At 38.8% G+C, this 13,452-nt stretch overlaps 3 protein-coding genes across 4 annotated transcripts in view; 2 read left to right on the top strand and 1 right to left on the bottom strand.

The window, feature by feature from the left end:
* LOC144657375 (putative G-protein coupled receptor 45) overlaps positions 1–13,452 on the top strand; it is a 287,434-nt gene that overhangs the window by 33,655 nt on the left and 240,327 nt on the right. The window lies entirely within an intron of this gene.
* On the bottom strand, positions 1,056–2,030 carry LOC144657872 (melanocyte-stimulating hormone receptor-like). Its single transcript, XM_078518231.1, has one exon. It carries the CDS (start codon positions 2,028–2,030, stop codon positions 1,056–1,058), a length of 975 nt encoding a protein of 324 aa, XP_078374357.1.
* On the top strand, positions 9,922–12,363 carry LOC144657377 (tetraspanin-33-like). 2 transcript variants are annotated; one of them, XM_078517726.1, is made up of 2 exons: positions 9,922–9,999; positions 10,264–12,363. In XM_078517726.1, exon 2 carries the CDS (start codon positions 10,416–10,418, stop codon positions 11,295–11,297), a length of 882 nt encoding a protein of 293 aa, XP_078373852.1. In that variant the 5' UTR covers positions 9,922–9,999; positions 10,264–10,415; the 3' UTR covers positions 11,298–12,363. The 2 variants fall into 2 exon arrangements, with proteins under 2 accessions (XP_078373852.1, XP_078373853.1); XM_078517727.1 differs by lacking the exon at positions 9,922–9,999 and adding an exon at positions 10,037–10,088 and having other exon boundaries at positions 10,171–12,363.

Raw genomic sequence — 13,452 nt, 5'->3', positions numbered from 1 at the left:
CTAAAATGTTTGGACGATTATTATTAACAAATTTACAAAAACCATTGCAAAGAACACGCAATAAAGATTAAGGTATAACGCACAACAATCTTTTCTTTTCTTATTTTATTTTATCTCAAAAATAGTGTTTCTTTTAGCGCCTTCAAGATCATGTGTTTGGGTGTAAGAGCACTGATATTTGTTCCTTTTTTGTGATCTATCCGACGTTTCTTTCACCCACTTTGAATTCCGTTCACCCCTCGTTGTTTTCTATTTTGCGAGATAATTCTATAAATTGCAAGAAAAATACTAAAGAGTAAACTTCGTGTAGCTGGAACTATCACTGTCTATATAAGTTTATCTTCAACAATAAGCGAAAATTGTTCGTGCTTTAGACTACATGTGTTGTACAATACCCCGCCCTCGCCTTAGATCTCAAGCCAAAATGCTTAAGCTCACGAACAAGGACTCTATTACTCTATTAAAGTTCTCAGATACTTAACAAATGTACGTCTCTATCACTCCCAATCGCGCATTCAGACAGCTTTGCCGGGTTACTGCACATTGAAACTATTGTGAACAGTCGCCAAGTCGTAAACAAGGTTGCTCATATCAGCAGCGGCAAGGCAAAGTCTGCGTCGGGCCAACTGGCCAATACTGCTGGAGATACTCCCTACAGGATGGGATGCTAGTCCAACGTAGGGTTACCCCCGCAAACTTAAATAAGCCTGTTTCCATTTATACACCTGGGTGAAAAGAGGCACTTTAAGAGCAGTTACCCAAAGTAGTGGTAAAATTCATTACCACCATTAGAAGTTCTTGTTTTCTGAGAACTTGGAACAGTTTTTTTAAAAAGTGGTCATGATCATTTTACCAATTCTGATCGTAACCACCTCGTAAATGGTGACTTTGACTAAGATAAATTACAAATAATGTTAATGTTTAAAAGGTCATTCTTAAGAAAACATAGGCAAGCTTTTTCTTTAATTTAAATCTTGCAAAGAAAGCTTGAAAAGCCCAAAAATGTCAAAACCTGAAATTCGGCGTAGAAAATCCTTTTTCCTGAGGGAACGATGTCACTTCCCACAGAAAATCTCCTTCAAAGCCTTTTTAACGGCCACCCGCATTTCTCGAAGACGCCAACAGTAAATTAAAGGATTTACAGAAGAATTCAAGAAGACTATAGTGGTTGTTAATTTCCATGATATAGCTCTGTGGGCCTTCTTCGGTAACACTGAATAAATTATGTCTCTGTTACTACTCAGTAAAAAGTTAATGAAAAGTGGAGTAAAGCAAAGGAGCAAAAAGTAATGAATCACAAAAGCGTTGACAGCTTTCCTTTTGAAATGTGCCACGTTGAAACAATTTTTAACTTGTACCGCTTCAACTTGTGCATGTATTTGTTGTTGATGGCGACGAACAGCGAGATATAGTTTTAGATGAGCGAACGTAGACAAGCAAAGGCAGATGGCAACTCCTACGGCCATCACAACAGGAAACACGGTGTTTCCACTCCAGAGTACAAGACTTGCCATAAATCCACTTATCAGCCAGTTTAGTGTCATGACATAGATGGCTCGTGGAACAGTAACAATACTGGCATATCTTAGGTGATACCAAAGTGCCAATAACCTATCTAGGCTAATGGCTGTTACTGTCATCAAAGATGAACTGCACACTGTATAGGAAAGGACGATATACGCTTTTCCCAAATCGCAATGATACTCTGCCGAGTTTGAGAGGAGAAGCAACAGTTCCATGGAAAGGAAGAGTGGCTGAACGACAAAACCAACAACAAGATCAGTTGATGCGAGTCCACAGAGCAGGACAATCGATGGAGAGCGAAGAGAAGGCGTCTTCCATACTACAGATAAAACCAAAGTGTTTCCAATAGTTGCTGTTACTAAAAGTAGAATGTTAATTATGCAGTTAGACACGATGAGTTTCTGTGGAATATTTTCAGCCAAAAATACCGGAAAATGGTAGCAAGAATTGTTATCTTGAATAATCCCTTGCTTTTCTTGGCAGTTTATGGAACAATTATGGTACATATTGAACTAATAAAACAAGGCAAAGAGTATTTAAGAACGTGTTAAAGTTTGTTACCGTTGGCCGTAGAATCAGTTATTTTACAAATTGAGCACGCAAGAAGCATTAAGCAATAAGAAAGGTCTAATATATGATTGTTTGTATTGTGCACACACCTGTCGCTGTGCAATTAAAGAACAATATCAATTGAAACGAAGCCGTTGACTATGACGCATTTTGAATTATATTGGTATAGACTGTTTTAGCAATTTTTGCTATTTTTAAAATTAGTATTAATGTTTTAATATTTTTTGCTATTTTTGTTGTATTTGAAAATAAATCGTGACTACCTAAAGGATTCTTATCTTACTTTGCCTTACTTTACCTCATCTTACTTATTTTATTTTATCGCAATTCAATTTGTGTTGCCTTTGGAGCCTTAACGGATGAAATATTTGGGTGAAATAGCAGTGATATTTGTTCCTTTTTTGTGATGTATCCGAATTTTCTTTCACACACTTCTGTTCACCCCACGTTATTCTACTGTTCTCTTGAGATTGCACAGTCATCATGAAATTTTGCTGTGTTTCCAGATTGATGTCTGTTCCTAGCCAATATCCACTTTCTGTGTGCACAATGCCTTTTCTTGGCAGCAAATGTACTCATTTGATATGCAAAATTCATGAACTTTTACTTTTCCCTACACTATTCACAGTACTATACATTCTTACATATGGCATTCAGAACATGCAAACCAGGCTGGGGTTATTGCTGTAAAAAAATTGATAAAATATTGTCCAAATGGTGTATAATTCGCTCACCTTATTGTTACCCCTTCATCTGAATCCTTATAAAAAATTTCGACCTGAATTTACAAAAAACTCAGTTTGGTTTACAAGAACAGAATATGCCCCAAACGATGACCAACATTGCTAATGAGGCCGGATGGTTACCTTCATAAGTTTGCATAAATAGCTTTGATCGAGCCAGGACAATAAGGGAATAAAATTACTTTTTGAGAGATTATTGTTTATTTGCGCCTGCTTAGTGTCGAATGCGGCCCTTGCGAAGCGCATGGGCCGCATTCGACACTACGCGAGCTTCGTTTCTCGTAAGGCAAGAAAAAATTGCTCTCTTTGTATCTTTTCCTTGTGCTTTTGATTATAAATAAGATTTTTAGGGCTGCATTTTGTCCCAGTTATAACAAATAGACTCTTTTCACCGAACACTTCTCACTCAGCGAGAAAACAGTTAGAGACTGCGTTGAAAGATTGCTGTAGTAATGTATGCACCTCAATGGTTTTACCGCGTTAATGAACGTAACCTGGTTGTTTTTTTTTTTCATCGGAAGATGAACCGTGAACCAATAAGCTGCAGGGCCAATAATGCATTTGTGGCCGCCGAGCTCCGTTTTCAAGAGGAAGGTTTTTTCTATTTGGCCGCGTATATTGATAATAATAACAATTCAATTGTGAATTCAAAGTAATTTCGCGCCAGCCCTAAGCACTGAAAGGGACGCACCTTAACAGCAAAAAGAAAGCAAAGTGAACAGAAAAGAACTTGCTCAGAGTTATCAACACAACCCTTGCGTGATGGACTAAAGTAACCCAAAGAGAAATTCGAGCAACTTCCAACATCAGTGTTTATTTGTATCGAATGATAAGTGAAAACCGTTCTTGAGTCATTTCCCCGTCCGTTCCTTTTACCGCTCTAGCAAATATTAGCTCTGTGGGGGCCAAAGTAATAGTTACCCCCGCGAACATGGACTCTGCTGCTATATCGTTTCCCTGTCGAGCTGATTACATAGTTACACGTTAAACAATTTATTATACATTTTAGCCACTAGCTGTCTTCTTATTGGCTAAGAGCCTTCAGCTAATTCTGGAAATGCGTGCAACCTACAGATTAGTGATTAATTATGTAGGTTGCGCGCGCAAGAGCAAGAGCAATCTGGCGGCGAAGGAAACTCATAGTTCGTCGATTCGCTTCTTCAACCGAGCAATAATTTGACCTAAGTTGAAAAATTATTGGACAATGAAGTCTCGGAAAACACAAAATAACTGGCAAAAATTGGGAAGGAACCATTACATGAAATACCTTGTAGAAAAAGCATTCAGAATTGTGAAGTGTTGAAACAGGTTGAAATCATTTGTCATTATTTTCATTACCAGAAAAACAATGTATAAAACAATTATTAGATTCGGTTTTTGTGATATTCGGAATAATCAAGGTCTCGGTATGTGATATCAGCCTCAGCCTTCGGTTTCGGCTGATAACACTTGCCTCATTAAGAGGATTCCACTCCTCTCCACTTGCCTCGACCTTGATTATTCTGTTCTTCCTGTGCTCTCGAAAATATTCGAGAGGCACTTACACAATTCTTTGTATGAGTATTTGTGCTCAAACAACTTGCTGTATAACATGCAGTCTGGCTTTAGGAAATTCTTTTCCACTGAAACTGCTCTTGTTAATATGATCGACAAAATGCTATGGAATTTGGATAAAAACTGTATTAATGGGTTAATACTTGCTGACTTCCAGAAAGCTTTTGATCTTGTTGACCATGAAATCATGATTCAGAAACTGCAGATATATGGCCTGGAAGAAACCAGTCTTGAGCTTCTAAGGTCATATCTCAGTAACAGAAAGCAGCGCACAGTTATTGGCAATGTGTACTCCTCTTCCCAGTCTCTCACGCACGGTGTACCTCAGGGCTCCGTTCTCGCACCGCTGCTTTTTCTTATTTTCATCAATGATCTTGCAGAGACGATGCCATCAAAGACTACTGTGGACATCTTCGCAGATGATACCACCCTTAGTGCATCCGCCCCTTTCACAGATATCACCGGTCTCTGTGCTAAACTGTGTGAGAGCACTCGAGCTCTCGAAAGTTGGACAAAAAACAACCGGTTCAAGTTGAACACTGGGAAAACCAAATCTATGGTTGTGTCGGGCAGCAGGCTATCACCAACGACTGGCGATATGGGCACAGAGATGGAGATCAGGACAAAAGAGGGTGTCGTGCTGGAGCGAACCACCAGCCACAAGTTACTAGGTGTGCATATTGACCAGGATCTATCGTTTAACGATCATGTGGACTATATGTGCAAAAAGCTTGCCCAGCGGATAGGAAGACATTATCTTCCTCTTAATGAACGTCTTACCTTTTATAATGCTATAATCAAACCAGTTATGATGTACGGTGGCTTAATCTGGGGGTCCACCTCCACTAATAATATAAGAAGGTTGTTTAGGTTGCAAAAGAGAGCCGCAAGAGTAGTTCTCGGAGTAAAAACAAAAGAGGAGGGGACAATTAAGCTTTTTTAAGAAATTGAAATGGCTACCATTTTTATGACGAAATTAATGTAATCAAGTTATGCTTAGTGTTTAAATGCCTTAATGGCCAATGCCCCGAGTATTTGTCCAATACACTGACAAGGGTTAGTGATATTTCTACGAGACAGTCGAGGCATGGAAGCATAACCCTGAGATGCCCGAAATACTCGCGTGAAACCGAGGGAGGAAGGACTTTTGCAGTCACGGCAGTGAAAGAGTGGAATAAGCTCCCTATTAACATTAGATCTAGTCAGAATGTTAAGCTTTTTAAAAATAATTATGTGAATTACCTTAAGGAATCATACGTAGGTCTCGACCATTTCTCTATTTCTTAAGTTAAACTCTATTTTAGTATTTTGTTTTTAGTCATTTCAATTACCATTTTTTTATTTTTATTTTTTTTATTTATTTATGTATAATATAATGAGGGCCACTAGTTTTTCAGTTTTTAACTGTAAAGTGTTTTTACCCTCGTTAAATAAAGTTATTATTATTCCGGATATCACGAAAACCTCATCCAATAATTGTTTATTATTATACATTTTAGTCACTAGCTGTCTTCTCATTGGCTAAGAGCCTTCAGCTAATTCTGGGAATCCGCGCAACCCCGCGCAACCTACAGATTAGTGAATAATCTGCTAGCAGATTATTCACTAATCTGTAGGTTGCGCGCGCAATGCATGATTTCCAAGAGCAATGTGTTGGGCATCTGGTGGCGAAGGAAATTCATAGTTCGTCGATTCACTTCTTCAACCGAGAAATAGTTTGACCAAAGTTCAAAAATTGCTGACAATAAAGTCTCGGAAAACACAAAATGGCTACCAAAAATTGGGAAGGAACTATTCCACGATTTAGTAGGACGACCAGCCGGAATTTAATAGCACAAGTTTTGAAACAGGTTGAAATCGTTTGTCATTACTTCCTTTTCCAGAAAAACAATGTATAATAAAACAATTATTAGATTCGGTTTATGTGTTATTCGGAATAATCATGGTCTCTGTAAGTGTTATCAGCCTAAGCCTTCGGCTTCGGCTGATAACACTTACCTCGACCTTGATTATTCCGGATATCACAAAAACCTCATCCAATAATTTTTTAGAAATACGCCTCTCTTTTACTTCCAGTCCGGCGACTGTTAGGTGGATTTTGAAGCCATCGTGAAATTATGAACAAGACTACGTTTATAAGCAATTGGTGTAAAGTGTACCAACTAGGTCCGTAGCAAATACTTTTAGAGTGATTTTACTAACTTTTAGAGAGATTTTACTAAACCCGTGAAATAGTTGTTACACTTTTAGATACTATTAGGCACTATTTCCACTGTTTTCTTTTGTTTAGTATTGACTATTACGCACTAACTGCTAGATAGTGTTTCACGGGTTAAATGAAATCACTCTAACAATAAACTCAGTGTTATTTCAAAAACCATTACCCGCTGATAATTTTAGGAAGTAAAGGATGAATGAAATACCGAGTAAATGCATTGTGCCAATGATTTAGACAACAAATGCAAGGAACGTTGGTATACTTAATTGTTATATTTCGATATAATTCTATATCATCTTCAGACTAAGGTGAAAATATTCACATGAAAATACAAAACAAAGACGTTAATGTCAAGAGAATAAGCATAGTTCCCTGCTAGCTTTTAAACCAGCACCATCTTTGAACAATGGTTTAAAAGCTAGCAGGGAACTATGCTTATTCTCTTGACATTAACGTCATTGTTTTTCATTTGTTGTCTAAATCATTGACACAATGCATTTACTCGGTATTTCATTCATCCTATAAACTAAGTGTTAATGTATTTTTATCCTTTAGTAGAAGCTCAGCGATCAAAGGTCCTCTTGGCAAGCCAATGTAAGCATAACATGCATGAGTTGCACTTCATTCATGGACACCTCTTTTGTTTGTCCGAGAAACTTCAAGTTCAAAAACTTCCGTTCCTGTGAACACAAGGCCCACCCCCCCCCCCCCCCTTCCCCTCCTCTGTGTGAACATGTTTGTGACTTTCCTGCGAACTTGGTTTAAATTGATCACGTGACGCGATAGTGTTCGTCCGCGGAGGGCACTATCAGCCCATAGGGGCCGTCCGAGAAATTGCCCGGGTGGATAGGGCCCGTCCGTGAATTTTTGTGTGAACAAGCGTACCTGCAGTCAAAAAAATGGGGCCCCAATGGGTCCATGTGTTCTGATGGTATAACATATCGACATTGTTAAAGTGTTTCCAATCTTTCTTTTTCCGGTAACACAAGGCGATCAGTCACGCAATATACAATGACATTTGAAACCTTTAAGGTCGCAACCCCCGTACAGACAAAGCTGCATGCCACCAGAAAGTGGTGGTAAACAAAACGTGCAAATCTAGATTGTCGATCGTTCGTCATGCTTTCGCTCGGACGCATACGGCATGGGATCTTGGTTATTTTTTGTTTCACGTTATTTCACGGGTGATCACGGTTTATTTTTTTCCTTGCCGTGAAAAAAAAAGGCTGATCACAAATTCGTCGTAAATCCAATATCTTTTCCTGGAATGCCTGATTGTAGGCCTGGTCGTTAGCTACCGCAGGGTACGTCACAAACCACAATAAGTTCTGTTTCAGCGCGTATAAAAAGAAAACGTGCAAAAAATCCAATATTTTTTTGTCGATCGTTCATCATGCTTTCACTTCAACGTATACAGGATGGGAACTTCGATTATTTTTTATTTCATGTTAGCTAACGAGCGATCAGAGTTAAATTTTTTACCCGCCCCGGAAGAAAGGCTAATCCCAGATTCGTCGTCAATCCAACATCCTTTTAAATGCCTCGTCGCAGGTTCGTCGTAAGCAACCGCTGCGTACGTCACAAACCACAACTCTTAAAGCAGCTGAAAGCCGTCGTACACAAACGTGCAAAATCAGCGGGATATAGAGCTCTTAACGGGAGCCTGGGTTACCCATTGTTAACAGGATATAGAGCTCTTAGCAGGAGCCTGGGCTCCCCATTGTTACACACTCTATTGTTGCAAACTTTCAATTTACACACACCTTTTTTATATCAGAAACCGAGAATTTTTTATTTTCTTTTATTATTATCATTTAAATTAGTTGATTGTTAAGATATCAAATTTAAATTATACATATGTCTTTTACTTAGTGTATAAATAGGAAGGTATTCGCAATCTATTCTTACACATTTTCTATTGTTACGCAATCTATGGTTACAAACTTTCGATTTACACACGTACAATTTTTTTAAAAAATCAGAAACCGAGAAATTTTTTGATCGCCGAAGTTAAGCGCTGTTGGGCGGGGTTAGTACTTGGATGGGTGACCTGGAATACCCCTTTGTTGTGGGTTTCCTTTTTTTAAATTTCCCATCATCATCATCATCATCATCATCATCATCACATCCTTTATTTAAACACGATTAGATTTTAAGTTCCATTACGAACTTAGTAACTTTCAGGTCTTCCATATTCATTCTTACGGCTTCGTTGACTTTGGCTTTGTACGTTTCATTGTCTCGAGCGGGGCGAGAAAGTCTTCTGTAAATTAATAAAATCCTCACTTGATATCCTATCTTGAAATCCCGGCTCGAGATCGACCTCGAAGGATTAAGAAGATGTAGGAACCCTTTTTTGTATGGGATGTATTTACTGTTTGTTTTTTTGGGATAAAGTCGAGCAACCGTCTACAAACAATACTTTAAAAAAAAATTTGGTATCCGTATTTTCTCATCCGCGTTTTCTTATCCGCCATTTCCCATCCGCCATCCGCCATCCGCCATCCGCTGCCATCCGCTGCCATCCGGTCAGCTTTTTACAGAGACCCATTGAAAACTTGGGCTCGTAGTCTGACTGTTAAATTTTGTTGTACTTCTGAATAACTCTGTCGGAGAACTATAAGAAAAGCCTGTTAGGGCTGGAGGCCTAACTGATTTTAAAACATGCACTCTCTTTGGACGCTGACGTAATCAATTGATTTTTTATGCAAAATCTAAAACTCTGCGTTAAATAAGTTAGAGTTAAGGTCTCCGCACACGTGGGGACAAGTCGCGGGTACGTAGCAGCGACAAAATCATGTGTTGTTTACACTGAGGGGACATGTAGCAGCGACGTGTAGCGGCAACAGCAACAAAATCAAAATATGTACAAAGCAACTGTAGCGGGAACATGCCCCAGCGACATATCGCAACGACACATCCCCTCGTGTGTGTTGATAATTTTTGGCACGTGCAACACGGTGAGACGTGTCGCTGCGACATGTCCCTGAAACATGTTTCTGCTACATTTTCTTGCGTGTGTACACATTGTGATTTTTTGGCTGCTACATGTCCCCGCTCCACGTCTCCTCTGTCGGAAAAACACTTGATTTTGTCGCTGCTACATGTCGCTGCGACGTGTCCCTGCAACATGTCTCATGTGTGCTGAGACGTTAAAACTTCCTTCCTACGGCGTACTACTCGGTGTACTATGACGTCATTGTGACACACAAAAGAATTGTATCGAAAACAAAACAGAATAAATATTATAATACCTTGGGTTGCTATGTCATAAACGTGACTTGTCGCATATTCTAAACAAATTTTTAGTAACTAAAAGTTAAGCTCGATGACAGATTACCGTCGTTTCTGTGCTTGTGTCTTGCTTTATTCTGCAGAATATCGTCAGTGGTAAGTTAATATCCATGCCCCAAGTGATATTGTGACTGAAGGGTTATGTTGTTTCAAGCTTTAATTATTCGTGTTTGTGCAAAAACCTTGTTGCGATATGTAAAAAAAAATGTAAATACAATTTTAAAGTCCATACGCGGGACGAGGTTACCCTCAGTGTCCGAGCCAGAGGCTCATGTACTCATCTGCTTTTATAATTTCAATATGTGATATTTTAAACATTTCAAAGACAGTTTTACTAAGCATATACTTTCTTCTCTACAGGTCCTGTCATTGCTCAAAGCTCAGGAAATTTGTCTTAACAAGAATTGTAAATTAATTGTAGACGATTGTGGTCGTTCTTGCCGGCTTCAAGTTCAAAAATTAACAGTGTATCTTACAGTTTTCCAACACGAAATACCGCGAAGCAAATTAACATGTACAACCCATACAACATACAGAACAATCGCCGCAGAATTGGTCCGAGACCGAGTTCTCCAGCAGATCCTTCGAAGTGCATAAAGTTCTCGCTATTGTTCTTGAATGTTCACTTCTGGTTAGCAGCAATCTTAATCCTTGGGGTCGGTGTTTACATGATGCTCGAAAAGAAAGATGGGTACCAGAGTTTAAGTGTTTTGTCGTTTGATCTTGCTGCAGTGCTGTTTGTAATCCTGGGCGCAACATTGTTTGTTATAACCTTCTTGGGTTGTCTCGGCGCTCTGCGAGAGAACGCATGTATGCTTTGCTTTTATGCGAGCATTGTGGGTTTTCTTCTGCTAGTCGAGCTGTCTTGCGGCGTACTGGCCTTTTTGTTCCGCAAAAAGGTGGAGGAACGTATCCTAGAGTTCGGGAGAGAAAAATTGAGCACAGCCATTGTTTTGTACCGTGATCCTGATAAACCTGACTTAAAACATTTCATAGAAACCACACAAACTGAATTCAAATGTTGTGGAATCGATTCTTATGAAGATTGGCAATGGAACATTTATTTCAATTGTTCTTCGCCTGGGGTTGAAGCATGCGGTGTTCCAAAAACATGTTGCAAGAAAGAAGAAGATAGAACAAAATTAAACAGCCAGTGTGGGTTCGGAGTTGGAAGAATGGATGCCTTTGAGCGAGAGAAGAGGATTTATACCATCGGCTGCCTGACGGCTGTTGAGGAGCGGTTCAAGCCGTTCAAGAGCAGTCTGATTACTATCGGCATCGCGTCGTTTAGCATATTGTTTCTGCAGATAATATCAATTTGGCTGGCTACTTTGCTTCGTAGACGGGTATTAGCTATTAAAGTTTCGATTGGCAATCCGCCCAACAGGCGATAAACTGACACGAATCGAAGGCTTCCTAGTTGAATTTGCCAATATTTTCAGTTACATGATGTAACTTAAACATTAGTTTCCTATGAAATCGTCGCTTTCTAGTTAATTAATATATAATATTTAAAACTGTAATATTTAGAACTTTTTGGACAAAGCACTTAAGGTGGCTCCGTAGTTATTCCAGGCGCACTCGTCGATGTCAAACTTTGCGTTATAACTTTTTCAGCTTTGACGTGATGGCTATGAAACTTTGGGAAAACGTTCGCCTATCATTCAGTAATGATATGATTTAATTTGATTTCACTGGTGAAAAATATTTTCAATGTTACTAGCGTTTAACTGGACCCCACTTTTTGGACAAAATCGCGTCCAGTTAAAAATTTTGCTGATATATTTTTGCCAAATTTCTGGAATCAGCTTATATTCACCTAATACACACCATCGCCAAGTTTCAGGAAAATCGTTGGAGCAGAAGTCCGGAAATACTAAGGTCATGTAAACTCAACGCTTACATTCTATTGAAAGTTTTCATACTGGACGCTCGTCGACGAAACAAACTACGACCCCAAATTTTCGTGAGAAGCCTCCCCAATGCTTGCTAAATCGGAGTGCCTAGCCGATTGTTGATCGTGCAAACCGATAAAAAGTATTCGCTAGTTCTGTAAACATTATAAAATGCATGAAAACGTTCTCCAACCTCCAAAGTTGCGTTTTGCAGCATTTTGCGAAAATTATACCGCGGTTTTGCGTCAAACTCCTGCCACATAAATTTCAAGGTACTGCAAAATGTTTGCATCGATTTTTATTGCTGTGCCGTACTGTGAGATGGAGAATTCTTCTTGGGATTGTAAGCTACTCCGCGACTGAAAGCAGGCGAGCAGTTTTGTTTATAAAATTATAATTTTGAATACGAAATAAGCATGTGCGTCATTTTTTCCAAAATTTGGTTATTATTGTGTGGAAACAGGTAATGGAAGCAAAGATTGTTGGCTTGATTGCGCTCTTCTTGGCAGTTCATACAACAGTTATTGTACATGTTGAACACCGTATTGAAATAAAAAAAATATCCAAAGATCCTGGGGTGAATTTGTGTTGAATTAGAGGCTATTGTAGCAATTTTGGTTCATAACTCGTTAATCTGTGCCAGTAAATTAAAAAAGATTTCAAAGAAACATGTATTTCATTAAATCGGTTAACACACCTGTGTACTATCCAATCAAAAAGCAACATCACATAAAACTCAAAAAACTTAATTGAACAACTTCCTTTGACGTTTCCATATACTGTCCCTCTTTCGCGAGTACTACGTTCGTCAGCTATTGACATCACATTGCCTTTATTTGTTTTCTTGTTCATCAAGTTCAGCAGGAAACTCAAATTGACGAAGCTTTTTAAAAAGGAAATTGCCTAAATGTGGTCAAACACGACAACTGCTTTGTAGAAATAATAAAAGTTAAGTTACCCAGATGCTTAAATCGTGTTCCTTTTAAGGAACACTATTTAAACATCGTTTAAAAGCGCCTTTGGCATGATTCGTTTGGGTGGAAGAGTAGTGATGTTTGCTTTTTTTGCTTCTTTTTCTCTCAAAGACTGAGACAGTTGACGTCATATCGTTTGTATCCTTTACTGTTGCTTTCTTCGTATGTCAATATCTTTTTGCATTTTAATTTTTTTCAAGCGGTAAATGTGCACTTCGAATGTCTCACGTTCAGCTTAACAACTCGAAAAATATGAACATATCTTTAAATTTCAGGAAAACTTTGTACCTTTTGCAGAGACCGAAAGCGCCGAAAGATAATAGGGATATCCATATTGTTGATAAAATCAGGAAGTTTCTAATATTTTGTGTTAAAAAACAGGAAATTGATCTCACAAACGATTTGTTTGTGCACAAAGTGTCTTCTTGAGACACAGAAATGCGGAAGCGTGAGATAACAGAACGGTTCTCATGTACAGGGCCGTAACTAGCAAGAGGCAAGAGGAGGCACTTGCCTCGTCTTGATTTTAACCCAAAATTAAAGCCTTATGAAAAATGATAAAGAGTTATAGAGCTTATAGTTCTCATTTTTTTTGGAGGGCATGCCCCAGAGCCCCCTAGCAAGATCTTGCCTCGTCTATGCCAAAGGTCTAGTTACGTCCATGATGTAAATTGTCGATG

Source organism: Oculina patagonica, chromosome 6 (assembly GCF_052425735.1).
Source record: "Oculina patagonica isolate OP01 chromosome 6, crgOcupat, whole genome shotgun sequence".
In the NCBI taxonomy this organism is placed as follows: Eukaryota; Metazoa; Cnidaria; class Anthozoa; order Scleractinia; family Oculinidae; genus Oculina; species Oculina patagonica.
The sequence above is the reverse complement of the archived record's forward strand: the minus strand, read 5'-3'. Positions and strand labels throughout refer to the sequence as shown.